Source organism: Sprattus sprattus (assembly GCF_963457725.1).
Source record: "Sprattus sprattus genome assembly, chromosome: 13".
Taxonomy (NCBI): Eukaryota; Metazoa; Chordata; class Actinopteri; order Clupeiformes; family Clupeidae; genus Sprattus; species Sprattus sprattus.
Window position 1 is genome coordinate 23,036,425 of NC_137911.1, and position 17,705 is coordinate 23,054,129.

At 43.0% G+C, this 17,705-nt stretch overlaps 1 protein-coding gene and 1 long non-coding RNA gene across 2 annotated transcripts; one reads left to right on the forward strand and one right to left on the reverse strand.

Annotated features, from left to right (window-relative positions):
- The first annotated feature begins 8,692 nt into the window (after nt 1-8,692).
- klf11b (Kruppel like factor 11b) lies at nt 8,693-12,055 on the forward strand. Its single transcript, XM_080849907.1, has 4 exons — nt 8,693-8,841; nt 9,667-9,924; nt 10,329-11,166; nt 11,359-12,055. Exons 1-4 carry the CDS (start codon nt 8,821-8,823, stop codon nt 11,649-11,651), a joined length of 1,410 nt encoding a protein of 469 aa, XP_080706033.1. The 5' UTR covers nt 8,693-8,820; the 3' UTR covers nt 11,652-12,055.
- A 3,303-nt stretch (nt 12,056-15,358) lies between these two features.
- On the reverse strand, nt 15,359-17,376 carry LOC308374163. Its single transcript, XR_013968862.1, has 3 exons — nt 16,486-17,376; nt 16,262-16,311; nt 15,359-16,069 (listed from the first exon to the last, which is right to left on the reverse strand). It is a non-coding gene; the product is annotated as an uncharacterized lncRNA (long non-coding RNA).
- Between the last annotated feature and the right edge of the window lie 329 nt (nt 17,377-17,705).

A 17,705-nucleotide genomic window follows, 5' to 3' on the forward strand; every position in this document is an offset into this window, starting at 1 on the left:
ATTGATGCAGTGAAATAGGAAACGGGTCATTTATGCTAAAGGGGGAAGGATGTGAGATGTTGGAGAACTTATCTTTTGCGAACACAACCTTTTGCTGTAGGTTTCTTTGTAATACTGGCAGATTGTCTGCTAGACGAGGGGAAAAATGCACTGCTCTTAAAGTAAGTCTGATGCTTGGGTAAGCCCTATACTTTACTGTTATTGTTCCCCTTTGAAAACCAGAGCACTGAAGATCTTTGTCTTTTTACGAGATGATTGCGAGTATAAATTAGGTTGGGAAAACACTGGTGAAGCTGTAAATAGTGGAGACAGGATGGCCCTGTTGGCTCACTGTATTATACACAACATGTGGCAGTATTTAGCATGAACTGTAAGCTATTTCTCAGTGTATCTTTAGTTTCACCATTCTGGGTATGCGTGTGTGTGTGTGTGTCTGTGTGTCTGTGTGTGTGTTTGTGTGTGTGTGTGTGTTGTGCAGGTGGGGCACAGCAAAATATTTACATAAGCATTAGTGAAGCAGATCACCAACATTAATTGTAAAAAGTATTACTTTAAGTTAAATCTCTACCCTCAGTGCATTCATATAATCAGCCGAATACTGCAGGTAACTCAATCTATACCTAATTGTAACAGACATTGAGATGGTTAGCACAAAGTGCAATATGTGTTTTTTTGACCACATCCACAATTAGATTAGTAAAATCGTCAGTCACTTTTGTAATACAATATTTGCCATGTCCAAATGTTATAAAGCCATTGAGTCATTTTGAAACGCTAAATATTTTTTCTAACCACTATTCAGTTCCTGTTTTGTATGAAAGTACTTACTCAGCTCATGTGTATATATTTATTAATAAATCGGAAAGGGTTATTTTACATGGTGTGTCAAAAATGTTTATTTGAGATCCTGTTTTTGTTTTTATATTACATCAATCCTGCTGTATTTATGCCAAGATATTTTTTATAAAGTTCCAGGGTGTTCAAGTGCCTTTTTGCCCCTAAAAGGAGACTTCCATATGTATCTCATTTATTCCCTGCATATCTTAAACACTCCTAAATAAAAGCTGCGGTAGCTGTGTGCGTAAAAGCCAGTGTGATGTTCTTTTGTGGTCAACACTTTTGCAACTGTTGGAGTTGTGATCCTGGAAGCAGCGTGATGTTCCTGACGCAGTGGTCCAGCAGCCTATCAGTCTGGCCAGAAGCCCTGCACCACAGACACAGGAAGCAGGCAGGCAAACAGACGTCCACCACACCACTGTCCTCAGATATCCCCAGAAGGCCTCTCTGGAGCCCCCCCACCCCCTCTTCCTCTTTCTCTTCCTCTCACTCAGCACACGTTACCAAACACCAGTTCTCCTCTCCTTTCCTTCCTTAATCCACCTTCTGGATAATGAAGCCGCAGTCTGGTGGATGTCTTTTCTTGATCTCTTGGTAGAATGAAAACCGCACTCTCAAGCTTTTCTCTTTTAACAATAAGACCAGTTTATTTTAGTACAGACGCGTTTCGGCCTTACGCCATCGTCAGTGTGTTTTCTTGATCTCTTCCCAGGCATGACCACGCAGCGAATATCACAGGCCGTTGTTTTAAAACCAATCGCCAATGAACACCAATTCCTAACTCTGTGGTAATGGATTGACAAGATAACAGGCCCTGAAATGCTGACAGGCTGTCCACACCAGTCATCTGCCAGGGAACCTGTAGGGGCAAACTGCGAAGGCAATCTGGCCTTCAGGGTGTGGAGGGGAGGTGAGCCTGACTGAGCCAACGGGGCCTGCATGCACCAGAGATAAAAACAAACAAACAAAACAAAAAAAAAACGAGAGGAGCTGGTTAGTCTTTAACCACCCAGCTAAGGCAGCAGCTCTTGGGGTGGAGGAGGAGTTGGTGGGAGGAAGGGAGGGAGAGTGAACCATCTGCTCGCCCTGAGTCATCCAGCCTTGCTTGTTTACTCCTCTTCTGTGTTCTCCTTTCAGTCACATTCTGTTTCCTTCCTCCCCTCCCTCCCCTCTTGCGTAGGGTGGCCCTAGTCATCAGGCTGCTGCCCTGGCTCAAGCCCCTTGCCCCGACTCTCTTGGTTCTGCCCGTCAAGCTTGGCATTTGGGCAGGGTGCCAGTCACTGAGAGTCTTCCCCGGGGCCCATCTCTTTTCTTAGCATCTCCCCTTGTGCCCTCGCCCTGACCCACCTCTAGTGGGTCTCACACACACACACACACACACACTGGCACACACATACACGCAAGTGCTCTGGCCTAGATTCCCAGCAACAGGTGAGGTCCCACAGATTTTTCAGGTCAATGTCAAGTCTACGCCAGAGCTTGCCAGTTGATTTTTTTCCTCCACTGATTGATTTTAGTTTACCTCCAGTCTTATCACTGTTGACAAAATGCCTAAAAAGATATGAATGTAGTTTACCTGGAACAAGCCTTGTGTTTTGTTACAACAGGTGTGTTGTTTCGTTGAGTATTGGGAAACTCCAAGGTGTATGACTGAATCGTGATTCTTTGTTCTCTTACCCTACAGTTTGACTTTGCTCAGAAAAGTAGGTCAAAGGGAAGTTGTGCTCTGAGGTAAGGTGTGTTTGTGTGTGCACACTGGTGTTTTGTGGTTACTGGTACACTTACTGGTCACTGGCTTTTAAAAACAAACATATCCTGGCAGTGCTTTCACTAATCCATTTATATATAATAATACGGTGTAAACCACAACTGAGGCGTGAGTCAGCTGAGCTGCAAATGAGTTAGTGATATAGTCTCAAAGGGCTGCTTGGGGGTTTATGGCATCAAAAAACAGGATCAGCCAGGAGCAGAACAGCACCAGGGCCAAGCATTTGCACCTGGGCTCAAAATACAACACGGATATGACTTCACAGATTCATACGGAAACGGGAAAGTTCTTGGGAAAACATTGTTTGTTTTTTTTGTTCTCCCTTGATTTATTCCACAGTGTGTTTATCTGTGTTGTAAGCTCTGCACGCTGACATGGCATGTCCCTGTGAGTGAGGGCGGGAAATGTCCCGTTGCCATTCCTCACGTCTGCCGCATGACTCATGCTGCTCTGGCAGCGTTACTGTCAGAGTCACACCCCTGCACTCCCCAGCCGAGCAGATAGGAAGGGCAGCTTGTTGGGCTGAAAGTCTGTCAACTCACGGCCGAAATGCAATGGACTCTGACGACTAGCAGTATTGTTTAGTGATTGAGAAAAGGCTCAGGTTTAAAATACTCGTAATCTTATGAAAAGAATCTTAATCTTTAAGAATGTAACTGATTGTGAGGTCAAAAGGTGTCACAGTAAATCTTGGGGAAAATCTGTCTCCATGATCATGCCCCCGAATTGTGATTTTGTGTGTGTGTGTTTGGGGTGGTTTGGGGTAGGGTAAGGAGGAGGGGAACCCCTTAAGCATACTGCTCTTATCTGGTGAAGAGCAGATGTACGGACTGGGTGAGCTATATTTGAACTGGGATATATCTGTTACAGAGAGGCCTCACTGCTGAGTCTGTCACCCCAGGGTCTAATTGGCCCTAGGCCTGCTCCAAATTAATATGAAGCCCGCCTGACGCGGAGAGTCTATTTGTAGTATACAATCCCTTACATGACATGCATGACTTCATCTGTTTTGGATGTGAATGGAGGCTTGACCAGTAATCCATAGATGGGAAAATGTCCATAATTTTACTAGCAAAACATTTAAATGGGAACCAATACAAGTTTATTAAAAGTGCAGAAACTGACAACTGAAACTTCGAGTACCACATGTGTCCAAGAAGGACATTTTGAGAAAAGCTTAATGCAACAGCATGGCGTGGTTTCTTATTGCCTTTATTAGCCTGGGCAGGCTGTCAATTATATGAGTATGACCTTGAGGAGATAAGACCTTGATTCAAAACAAACTCTTCCCACATGTGGCTTACCTTTAATCAGATATGGGAGGTGAAGCCAAATAAAAGAAATCTGTTAACATACATAACTATTTAACTCTAACTTTGTAAACAATCCCCCCCCCCCTCCCACACACACAAATAAAGTTTGATTTGATGATTTAAACCGGTGTCAGCTGAGTAGGCAATAATGTTTAATGTGGACCAGGACAAATCCGTGCACACACTGCAAAAAGAATGTGGACCTCTGAATGTGGCCTGAGTGACTGGATCTCAATACAACTCAACTTTTGCAGTGTTAGGACTAATGCACCCTGATACTGTGTCCAACAAGGCAGTGGTCAGTAGCGAAACAGGAACAAAATCTGAAAAAAGTGGCCAGCTGCACAACTTGGAGACCCATGATGGACACATGTTTAAATGGAGATCTTGGCTATAAACTTGTGATCCGAGTCATCGAGACAGATTTTAAAACCAAGTGTAAACCGTGAAAATGCGTACCCATTGTGTCTTGGCTGCATTCACAGCCATACATAGAGCTGTCCACTTGTGAGGGGATCAAGCCAGACACATGTTAATGCCAGGTGTTAAGAGGACCTCCGTGCCTCCATATCTGTGAACCATCAAACAATTTTATCAATTGGAGTGGAACGTCCTGTCCTTCAGTTTATTGGCACATAACAGTAATTTGCATGCCAAACATCAGTTGCCATTTTGCGTATTGTCTAGAGGCTATGGAAATTAGGACATACAGTATACTGATTATTACCATTATTTGGGTTCAAGTCACCTCTAAGCCAGCTTGCCATCTCAGAGCCAGCCTCTCTCCTGCAGGGGTACAATTCCCACAATATTTTGCAATTACTGTAAACATCACTCTCCACATATGGCAAAAGGTGAAGCACAAACCTGAGGAGATGTTCAACCAATGAAAGATGAATCCATGCCATTAATCAACATTCACTTTGCATGATGACACTTCCTAACAATTATTTCCATCTCTTTGTGACCATCCTGCTTCCAACACTTCCTCCAAAGACCTCGAAATAAAAGAACTCCTGTAAAAGTTCCATCAAGGCCCACACATGCTGGCCAAAAGTAAGGAAATGTTCCACACCTGTTATTTCTGTAGTTATGAACTTGTATGCTTTGTTGGTCACGTAGACACAGGCACAGGCACAACAGCACAAATCATTTCTCACATGCAACATACCATTCACATTCTGTAACATGTTGTCATGTGCAACAATTATATTAGATTGAACCTTATTGTCATTGTGCAGAGCACGGATACAAACCCAATGAAATGCAGTTATGATCAGAACTGCAAAAATATAGTATTATTTACAGATGAAGAACAGAAGTGCAGGAAAAGTAAGTACAATAGCATAAGTGATGCTATCTTACAATGTACAGTGTTATAATATACAAATGTTATTTTTGTAAATATTTCAAATACATATTGCATAGGTGGACAGAGTAAGAGAACAGAGAGTGTGACTGTAAGGTATGAACAGCATAAGTACATTTGGTTAAGTATGCAGACTATAAACAACATATGTACAGTTGGCTATATGTACAGCGACATCATTTGAACAATGGAGGTGGTTCACTTTAGTGGAAAATATGAATAATGCAAATAACATGTTTGTTACATTACTGCAAGCAGTGTTGTAATGAGTGCAATGGTGTTATTAGCAATTAACCTGTCTACTAAACTAACTCCTTAAGTTTGTCTCCTTTTGTGTTTCTGTATGTAAGCATGTTTGTATTTATGCTGCTGCCTGTCTTGGCCAGGTCTTCCTTGAAAAAGAGATTCTAAATCTCAATGGGTCTCTCCTGGTTAAATAAAGGTTATAATAATACTACTAATAATTAGAGTGGTGGTGTGGAGTCAAGCAGGCTCACAGCCTCAAGGAAGAAGCTCTTCCTAAGCATACTGATGCGGGAGTGGAAGCTCTTGTAAGACCTGCTGGAGGGTGGAAAGTCAATGGTTAGGGTGGGAGGCATCCTTCGTGATGTCTCTCACCCTGCCAACGGCACTTGTGATAAATGCTTTCGATGGTGAGTAATTGGGTGGTGGTGATCTGTTGGGCAGTTTTCACCACCCACTGGAGTGCTTTGCGGTCTGATGCGGCTGCTGGCTGGATGCAGAGTAGTTTCCATATCACACTGAGATGCGGCATGTAAGTATGCTCTCAATGGTAATAATCTCCATCTATCACCCTCATCACAAGATGGCTTGGACTGGGCTCCTCTGACCAGGTCAACATTACCCGCAGGCAGAAAGGCATTGGGGAATAGGTCATATTAATAGAGAATTATTCATTGACCTATGTCCTCTATAAGGCAAAACCACAGGTGTTCAGACCACCACCACCAACTGTTAAATCTAGATTCTAGAGAAAGTGTGCTTTGTGGTAGTGTGCAAGAGATATCTAATAATGCAATGTATTACATTACATGGCTGTTAAATTAACACATTTTAGATGAACTAAAAAGAGCATTATTCTAAAAGAGTGAAAACCTGTCTTATCTTTAGTTACACAGTTACACTGCATTACCATTGGAAAGGCTAAAACACAGCAAAGCATACAATGTCACAAGCCTGGAGAGTGATTGTTGTGTAATGCCTACTTTCGCGTTTTCATAACAGTGACTTCAGAAGTTTATCAGCAGTCCTTCACGCAGCTCATAAACCATCAGGTGAGTGGCTATTCAAGGTTGGGTGACAGCCATCATTAGGCGATTTGCGTTAGCGAAAGTTATGAGAGAGAGGTTAGAAAGTTTCTTTCCTGTTTGCTGGCTTTCACCTCTGTACCTCTTCACCTGTCTGAGTTACCAGGCAAGGCCTGTCCCTGCAGAACCAATGCGTTTAAACTCTGCTATTCCTGACTTCCCTGCCCTTTCACCTACATGGCAGGTCTTTGTAGCGTTTCCAGTGGTGAATGCTCCACAGTCTCATGTTAGCTGTTTTACCAATTCTAAAGCCCACAAAGACTTTGCATTAAGTCATATTAATAAGCAACACTCAACATATCTTTGGCTTCAAATCACCGAATTGGCTTACTGCCAAGCAAGAGGAGTACTCTAAATATGGAAAACCACCCGTTATTTTTTTATAGCATAATTAACTTAACAGTTACATTGTGAGAAGATCTAAGGGTTCATCAGTTGTATATTTATATCAAATGATTTTGCTGCTGCACTCAAAATCTCAATAGAGTATGTTAGAATGCTTCAGTTCAATCATGTTCAGCCCAACCGACTACTCCCAAGCAGAAACTGACCTCCCTGTCGACTATATTGCTTACATTGTGATATAAAATGCATGTCAAAAATAAACTGCATCCCAGCATATAGTTGAGGAAGTATGCGGGTATGTTCTTTTTTGGAAGCATATGGCATGGGAGAGGTGGTCAGAGAAATCTTAGCAGCGTGGTATATTTATGTCAGCCGGAGGCAGCTACCCCAGTTCCCCTGACCCTTCCTGGAGTTCCTGACAAGGGGTGTAGTCTGTGCCAAAGAGGAGGGGAGCAAGAGAAGCGGTAGTGAACAACATAACCTTTCCTCCAGTTACTTTGCCTATCCACGGTCTGACCTGCTTGTATCATTCACCAGCATGCCTCTTTTTTTCCTGGCACCCTGTGTCATTGCACAATCACATACCGCTTTGAGTGGATATGGTAGTGAATCTGTTAAAGGACCCATGACTTATCAGCCAGGATGAAACAGTGCACAGCAGCTGTCTTCCAAATGCAGTGGGCTTAGGTACAGTTCATCTGGAAGAAATGGGTAGTCTTGAATGTTCCATGAAAATGTAATGGAGGTGGGGTGGGGGGTGTTGATTACAACTGTTGTCCTGACTGTTGTGGTTGTCATCCATGAAGAACAGATAACTCACTTAAGATCATGTTTGATTATTTAAATGAAATGAGATATTCCTGGTATAATGAACACCGTGAAACAAAAGGTGATAATCACTATCACAACAATTTGTCACAAAAATGATTAATAACTTGCCCACATTATGTTCACAGTTTAGGTACTTGCTTTGTTATTGGTCATCTCTACAGTGCCTCAAACTAGCCTTCTTTGAAACAAATGGACATAAAACAAAGAAACCAAGAGGTTCAACAGCTCCATCCTATTCTATAATTCCTTGGAAGTTCAAGAGAGGACATGGAGGGCTGGGATGGTGATTCCTGAGTGATGTCTGACAAAAAATATCTGGTACAGATACATCTGCTTAAGGATGTTACCATAAATGGTGAAGGCTGTGAGAATTTATTCTACATCAAAGGTAGCCTCTTAGCATAAATTGGGTTCTTCTGCAGCAATATATTTTTTATAAACAAACCAATTGATATTGATTAAGAACCTAAATCGCCATATTATTTTATCCGCGAGGAAAGCCGATTTGTCTGACAAAGGCAGTGAGATTCTGAAGACCACGTGTGAGCCGCTCTTTCCTGCTGAAGTTGGCCAGACACACTTCCACGTTATTCACTGTTATCCTCGCTCAGGGCTACGACCTTTCGCCTAGTTTTCATGCTCGGAGTTCATCGAGTTTACGGTGACACTGTTGACTCCCCCACTACGCCCACCAACAGCCACGCACCCCCATTTCCGCCAATCGTCCCGCTGTCATGCACTGATCACGCGTTGCCTTGCATGCCATTGGTCAAGGTCTCGTACACATTTGTTTTTCATTGGTAGCATGTTGCCACCCGCCAGTGTGTTGTGAATTTTGTTTTCTTTTTTTCCCCTCACTTGTTTCACTCAGCTGAGGCTGGACCTTGCTGGTAAAGGCGAGGTGAATTCCGGCTGCAGTTCTCTCGAAGCGGGCGCTCTGCCTCTTTGTTTCATTGTATCACGCCGAAAGAAACGTTGTCACAATTTTTCTTCTTATAACAACACTTCGAGGAAATAACATTTAACAGAATGGAAACGTCATGCCGGCCGGTAAGACTAAATCGACATAGATTTGTGTTTTGTATTTTTTTGCTTTTTATTTTCTGTCCATGAAATTAAAATGTAGCCTATTCGGTTTGTTTTTCCTTTGCGCTGTAATGCAAAAAAAATGTTTCGATTTGACTTCCTCTCATTGAACTAATACAGATGATTTACTGCAGTTTTTGAGTTGTTTCTTTGTCACCATCATACTTTATAGAGTGACAATTGGAAATTTAACTCGTGTTTTGGTGTATAACAGTACAGTTATGTTTACATTGGCATTTGTGTTGTGCTTTTATATTTTTTTGGAGATCGGATGTTTTAAATTGTTTGTTCGTGTAGCCTGGCAACTAACACTATTTCCTGTAATACGTTTTGCATCCACTGATATATTAAAACCTTAATTCGAATTATATATATGTATCTTGTCACACTTATATTTAAAGTACAGCCTGTGTTCACCGGCTTGATTCATGAGTTTTTTTATGCTAATGCTTTCAGATGGTCTCACATGGCTTATTAGAGAGCGTCATTGTTTACGTAGCATTAGAGCTTGGGAGGTGCCATGCTTTGTAATTCAGTCTGAAGCGTAACGTTGAAAGCTCGACAGTTTAGCCCAAACCACCTACCAGTGGACAATCCTAAGAGGGTCCTTCTCTTTTTTTAAGACTCCCCTTGTTACTTATAACCTGTTGCTACAAGCTGGTGTTCACTAAACTAAGCATAGGACAAGAGTGGCATCATCAGACTACTCACGCATGACTGCCATTAACGACATATCAACGCGTTTTCACAGTCATTTTGACACTGAGGTCTTGATTCTTTGTTCCTCAGGGAGATCGAATGGAGTACTCTGCAGTGTTCCTGGACAGAAGAAGAAATGACAGTGAGCATTCCTCCTGCAGCATTCTGGAATATAACGACCTGGAGGCCGCTGAAGCCCTGATGTGCATGAGTGGGTGGGGTCAAGTGTCGCCCAGTCCAAGCACCTTTAGGCCGCGGCCCCTCACCCCTGCCTCAGACTCCTGCGATTTGCTGCCACAACCTGACCACCCGGAGACCACCAAGGACTTCGTTTCCCTCTCTTCACTGGTAAGGGGCCACCCTTCTTGGGCATTCATGGTGTGTGATGAGCTTGGACGACTATCCTTGCTCCACCAATCCTCCTCAGCCTCACATGTAAAGGGGGGGCGGGGGCGGTCCTTATCACAACCTGAATTGTTTGCTGAAAACTCTTGAGATGGCTTTATGGTAGTCAGAACAGGTGGCAGTTTACTGATAAGTGTGATAGTGTGAACTTCAGTCAGGCCTTCCACCTCTACAGGAACGATTATCTGATAAACAGTAAAGCTACCAGGTAGGGAAGGGTTCACCTGGAGATGGAAGACAGTTTTGTGTTGGTCTTTTAGGTTGGTCTATGTTTATTTATGTTTGTGGGAAAATCTGTTGCTTTTTCTACAGATGCTAATTCTTTCTTATTTCCTCTTTCCTTCCAGTGCATGACTCCACCTCACAGTCCCAGCTTCCCAGAGACCTCAGTCACAGCTGCCCCACCCACGATGAGCAGGTCTTACTCCAGCCTTTCTCACTTCCCACAAACTCTCAGACTGGGCATGTGCCCCATTCCTCAGACCCCCTGCAGCAGAATGTCCACAGAAACGGCCAGCACCGTGCCATGCAGAGCCATGGCGACCAGCGTCATCCGCCACACAGCCGACAGTTTACCGTGCCGACACATTCCTCCGGCTGGGGTTCCACAGTCGCAGCAGCCTATAAAGGCTGAGGAGCAGACGCTGGAACGCCACCATACAACCCCACCACCCCTGATGCCTGCAGCCCCCTCTCCCTGCAAGTCTGAGGCCCCATGTAACCCCCTCCCTACTGGTAAAAAGCTTCCCTCTCCACTGGCCCCTCAGAGTCCACCCCCCACCCCGAGTCCTCCAATCATATGCCAGACATTCCCCATGAACAGCCAATCGGGTGTGATCTCAGCCCTGATCCAGAGCCCCTGCCCAAGGCCCTGCCCAGGGATGAAGTCCATCCTTCCTCAGCCGTTGCTGGTGGGCACTGCAATGCCTCAGGGTGCGGTGATATTTGTGATGCCCCAGACGTCCGTCTCGCAGACCCCCCATTGCCCGCAGCAGTCAGTCATGACGGTGGGCAACACCAAGCTGCTACCTCTTGCCCCGGCGCCAGTCTACATGCCCTCTGGCCAGAGCAACACGGCGCAGGTGGACTTCTCACGCAGGCGCAACTACGTCTGCAACTTCCCTGGCTGCCTGAAAACCTACTTCAAGAGCTCCCACCTGAAAGCACACCTCAGAACACACACAGGTAAGCAGTAACAGCAAAACCTTTTTAATAAGTAGCATATGTCTGTTAGCTTCATAGAGGATAGTGCATCAAAATGAATCCAGGAAGTTTACTGGAAACACCTTCATCATTGGTGACAGTTAATATAGATAATACTGTGATTCAGGTTAAAGTGCTGCCATCTCATGTTTGTCCTTGTCTTGTTTCCTATAGGGGAGAAGCCTTTCAGCTGTAGCTGGGATGGCTGCGACAAGAAGTTTGCACGCTCTGACGAGCTGTCTCGCCACCGGCGCACGCACACGGGCGAGAAGAAGTTCGTCTGTCCCGTGTGCGACCGACGCTTCATGCGTAGCGACCACCTCACCAAGCATGCGCGCCGTCACATGACCACCAAGAAGATACCATCCTGGCAGGCTGAGGTGCGCAACCTCAACAAGATCGCCGCTGCCAAAGCCTCACCCCCTCCTGGCCCCTCCCTCCCTGTTAGGATGCTCATTTCTGCCTAAAACTGAACTCGATTATGTGAAAAGAGATAAATACTGACCTCTCAATAAGGAAAAAAAATCATATCTGGGAGCTGCGTATAAAAGCACAAGGCTGGCAGGCCTGCTATGGACACACCCAAACAAACAGAACATGCACTGGACTCTCTCCTGTTTGTTTCTCTTGTCTAGCTCACATGTAACTCTTTTTAAGAGGATTGATTTTATTTTGTTTACTTGCATACGCTGTGTACAGTGTATTCACTATTTTGCCAAAGTCTTTGTTTGATGTCTATGTCTTTTACATTATGTCTGCCTTTTGTACATACTTACATGTTTGTATCCATCTGAACGTATGGATATCCTGTAATGCATTCATTTATAAAATACAGGAATTAGTCTTTGTTACGTCGTGGAGAATCCTTTGGGGGGCAGTAATCAACACTGTGATTCTTTATTGTTTGTGTTATTTAAATACTCATTTTTTAAGTAAAAAAATGATATTGTATATTCATTGTCTTGGATTGATTTGAGTTTCTTTGTATCTGAGGGTAGATTCACCCCCTTCAAAATGATAATGTGATGTTCATGAAAATAGATACGCAGCAATGTTAGTGGAGAGTTGCGCAAGAAGTAGTTCACATGGTGCAGATGGGGGTGTGCATCACTTCCTTTGGCTGTTGTGCAAGTGCTGACGAAGTGCCAATGGGCCTACCACAGGCTTTGGCAAATAGGTTATGAATCTCAAAAAATCAAGGCCAAAGGAAGTAATTCACATCAACAGTTCCAAACCAAAAGACACACTGTTAGAAAAAACACATTTTTCAACATCAATAGTCCTGCACACACAGAGCATTGACCAGCTATCCTTATATGAGTCATTTGAGTCCCATCATGACTCACTAGAGTAGTTAAGAATACTTTCAACTTTAACACTGTTATGTTTCACTGGTTTCTTTAATGCCTAAGGAACAGGTGCACTCAATCATTAATGGGAGATTGGATTCAGACAGATTCCTCAAGAGGGAGATTAAACAGAACAGCTGGCTTTCCCATTCCTGTCAACACGCTTTTGTTTGAATATCTTACATTTATTGTAGAACGTATGATAGGCCTACACATAGCCTACACAACATGCTTTATCCAAGACAGTTTTCTGCTGAATGGATCGTCTGGGACGAAAATCTGTCCACATCAGTGACCTGCTATATAGCGAATGACAATAATGTTGAAGAAATACAGCTTCCAAAGATATAGCGTTCCCATATGTAAGTAGGCTAAATATGTAAGTTGTGCATGAGTAGGTTAACCTGTCGCCCGTTAGGAATAAAAATATATTGCCCTACGCCAGTCGAACGTGTTTAACGAGGTTACTTGACTCTATATGCTCATAGGCTGTAACCTATATATAGCATACACAGGCTTTTTTCGTATTTTCTCCTCTTATGACAACATGCCACCTTATAATGTATTTGATGCCACATGAATAATCGGAGAAAATATCACTTCCTTCGAGCCAGGTACAGTGGCCCTCCGAACTACCAGTCATTCGTTTTAGTTTACTGACGCTATGTCACACTTTTCATCTAAATAGAATTCCCAAAACGCCAGTCGCATTGGAGGTGCGACCAATAAAAAAGAGAACTCGATGCCCGCCCCCTTGCCATACTGACCGACTTTCCAGGCATGTTAAATAACGAAGTTGTGTAGCTTATCTTTTTATCCAACAGCGACACTCCGTGGTCTACCTAGATAGCAAAAGGCCAGTGGTCCGCTGTCGGTGGCGGTCCGCCCCTTCCACGGGCGGTCTACTGGTGAGTTAGTCAGTCAAACGGCCCACCATTTTGTCACTTGCTTTTAAAACATTTTCTATTCATTTATACTTAATTTCTTTTCACCAACCATTAATTATTTTTTTTAGATGTTACCAGTGTGCAACATATGGAGCCCCATTAGGCTACTGTTACTGAGCATGACCGTTTTCACCTTCAGAGACTTCTAGCCTACCATGAACTTGTGTTTAGCGGCTAATATATTAAATATATAATGCCAAGGATATGGTTTACAAAAGACCAGAACTTACTATCATTTTATGTTAATTTATTAATATCTTCCTCGCCTTGTTAAAATAAAGATGATGGTGGTCCTAAAGCGAACTAGATTGGCACACCACCTTGTGGTGGTGTCGACTAAAATCCACCGGTAGACCGTTATATGCTTGCTATCTGGAAACTTGCAATGGATGATGAGGTAGGCAGTGGGCGTATTGAAGGTGCGTTTGAACGGAAAGAGTATGCAATTGATATTTCATTAATGAATCTATAACCGGCAGAGCTGTCATTTCAGTCAATTATCTAACACAGTGGTTCTCAACCGGGGGTACGCGTACCCCTGGGGGTACGTGAAGGTAGTCCATGCAGGGGGTACGTGAGATTTTTTAAAGATATATTTAAAATTAGCCTCCATTCAAAAATCCGTTAAAAATAGTTATAATACGGCTCTTCAGAATGTTCCTAAAAATTCAGTTGATTTGTATCCATATGTGGGTTAAATGTCTACGTTCACAGGTTTGTAATTTCTTGATTCACACTGCGAAAAGTTTATGACCGCTGCCATTGGCAACAGGTTTTTTGCTTCTTTCATTCATTCCGCAAGTATCCTTCCGCAAGTAGTGACGTAACGGAAGGTCATTGAAACTTGAAGTCAGAAGGTTGGTACGCATTTGTGTGAAAAAACATTTTTTTTCTTAGCGGAAATCACGAAATGGCAACAAACTTTTTAAAAAGAGGTATTCTGGAGGAATGTCTTCTATCGTTTTGGCAAGTAACTGTATTATAAGCGCAATTGTTTTCGCGAAAACATGGGACCTGAACACACACAACTCCTGCACACAGAAGTGCGTTGGCTCTCTCGAGGGAGAATAGCCTACTCAAACGGCTGTGGGAATTACGATCTGAAGTACACACCTTTATGATTGAGCACAGATCTCCGCATGCCACACAGTTGCAAATATGTGCTATCTGGCAGATATATTCAGCAAACTGAATGAACTGACTATATCTGCAGGGAAAGGACACCAGCATTTTAAAACTGTATGACAAGGTGGGAGGCTTCCTGAAGAAAGCAGAGCTGTAGAGAAGAGCCTCTGCACAGGGGAATATTACCTGCTTTCCTCAGATGGATGATTTTCTCTCTAGTGAGGATGTGGACAGAGCTCCAGTCAAGTTGGACATCGTGGGACATTTGACGAATTTGGTTAAAACATTTAATTTTCAATTTCCTACTTTCCTAAGTCTACACAGCTGGATTGGGTGAAAACCCCATTTCTCTTGTCCGAAGCATGTGGAAGTAAGCTACCTGTCACTAATCTGGAAACACTCCTGGAAGTGTCATCTGACCGTGGCCTCCAGATGAAGTTTGCCACATCCACACTCACACAGGAGCCCCCTGACCTGGGAGAGAGCGCTTTGGAGCAGCTACCCTTTGCCTCCACATATTTATGTGAGGCCTCTTTCTCTGCAATGACTGTGATCAAAACAAAGCAGAGAAACAGACTGTGCAGAAGAGCTTGATCACAGCAGTTGTCTCCCTGTCACCAAGACTGACAAAGATTTTCAGTGAAGCACAAGCACAAGTTTCTTACTAAAATGTAATTGCAAACGCCCTCAGTTCAATGCAACAATGTTCAATCTTCAGTGTTGACAGTTTAATAAATCAGACAATGATGGCATAGCGCTGTGTATTACATATTTTGGTTAGGGGGTACTTGGCTTAAAAAATATTTCACAGGGGGTACATCACTGAAAAAAGGTTGAGAACCACTGATCTAACAGGTATCTTACTAAATGTTAGCCCTAGTTATAAGTCTAAACCTAATAAAAGTGTCCAAATGTATTTGTGCAAGTAGCCTAGATATTTGAAAATGTTTGACATTTGAAAATGTCTCGGTCGTGTCTATGAAGGGAAACGCTGGTGAAAGTGGTGTAGAATGATTGAACCAAAATAACACAGTGAACCAACAGCAGCCCATAATCCGCCCGAGTTTAAGCGAATTCCTCGGGAAGGGTGGAGGGTCTTCTAACAGTACGTTCAGGAAATGAAACTTAAATGTAGGCTACAGAACAGCCACATTCCAACATGAAAAGCCCTCGCACAAGAAGCCGTCGCAAAGGTTTGCATAATAACAAAAACAATATAATGACAGTGATCTAACAATTGTTATAATATGATCTTCATTAAATGATGCAACACATATAGGCCTAACATTAAACAGGACCATGGCTGGGTTACCAGTTAGGAAAGGGAATTTTTTGTTTAAATATGCAATTCAGTTATAAGTTTAGCTAAATTCTCTCTCAATAGTTTTCATGAGGTCCTCTTCTGTGGCGTCATACAAGAGTACAGACTTGTCGAGAGATGGACCATTACAAGTGTCTGGAACTCTGAAAAACAAAATGAAGAGGTATACAGTATACTAAACTCAACATTTAGATATATAGGTTGTTTTGCCCTTGATACATGAAACCAAACCAGTATATAACTAGCTGCTCATTTGTAACCGAAACACTCTGCCAAATACCGTAACCAGTCAACGTTACTTAGCTGAATAATGGATCAGGCAAGGAATGACTCACAATGCTGCATCTTCGGATTGTGTTACCGGACAAACGTTGACCAACCAACCCTGCAGAGAGTATTTACAGGTTTACGCGCAATGCATTTCCAACACAGTTGCCATGAACAGTATTAGTCACCGAACCCATTTCTGTCATAAACACAACACATGCAATGCGTGTAAATATGGCATGCCTTTAACATGATGGTGTTATGGGCAACTTTCAACACAATCATGGCCTACTTGGTGTTGACTTGTGCTGGCACATGATATTTTCCCAAAAGGCTTGTTGGAGACTTGTTTTTCTTTTACGCTCATTTCAGATTGTGCATGAGAGCAAGATCCACTGCGGAGTCCGGTATTTGACAATTGGTGAGTTGATGCCACATGCTTATCATTGTTCACCCGTATGTAATTGCACAGGCCAAATGTTTTTGAGCTGAAGAATTGTTTTTTAATAGAACTTCTTTTGTTTGCATTACGTTCCTTTCCGTCGGATTCGGCAATCATCTCATCCGGCTCACATTCTAAGTCAGTGGACCATTCGGAATTTTGCCCTTCGCTCTGAGAGTCGGGATGCGTCTTTTTACGAACCAAACTTAAGTTAGTACATGCCGTAACTCCAAATGGCTCTATCAAGCTTATGTTGTTCCCGTTGGCTAGGACAGAATCACTATTGACATCGTCAGCGTCAGTTTCAGATGCAGGTGCAACCTTTTTCCCTCTGCTGTTCCCGCTCCCCATGTTAAAGGTATTGTTGATACTTCTGTAAAATGTCAGACAGCCTTCCCTCCCTCGCCGTTCTTCCCATTCTCATAAGAAGAGAGGAGAGGTATTACGTTGGTCAGTATAACCCTGGCATTAATCGAAGCATATGTGAAACAAAAAGAAGCATGTTTGAACTTTGTTTTTGTCCATTCGTTTCTAAACATTGTCGTCCTGTCGAAACAGTAGTCAATACAGTCTTTTAAAAAAAAAATCTTTAAAAACAATCCAAGTGTTGCGTAAAGGTTTCGTCGGTCCACAGCCCTGAGTTTTATAGAAAGGTCCACCACGAAAGGCCTCTGTGTTGATCACTGTAGTTAATCCTGACAATGTAAAATTCCTGTGAGAACTTTTCCAGAGGGGTGCGTGGCTTGCTTGAACAGCTGAGCGAACATTCCCAGCGCAAGTTACACAACTACCTCCTTCACTTCCCATTGTGAAAACTCCTCCTTCTCCATTAGTCTGGGAAAACTACTGTCGTACTTTTGTCTAGTCCATTCAAAAGGATTATGTTACATAGTAGCCTACTGAACAAACAGGAGTCTTAAATTGACTAAGGTGAAACTATAGGGGGAAAAAACATGACATGACCTTATATTTGGTCAATCAGACACCTTAAGCTGATATTTTTTTTGTTTACACATATTTTAAGCACAGGGCAGACCTCTGTTCTATAACAGAGTGCCCTTTCTACAAAG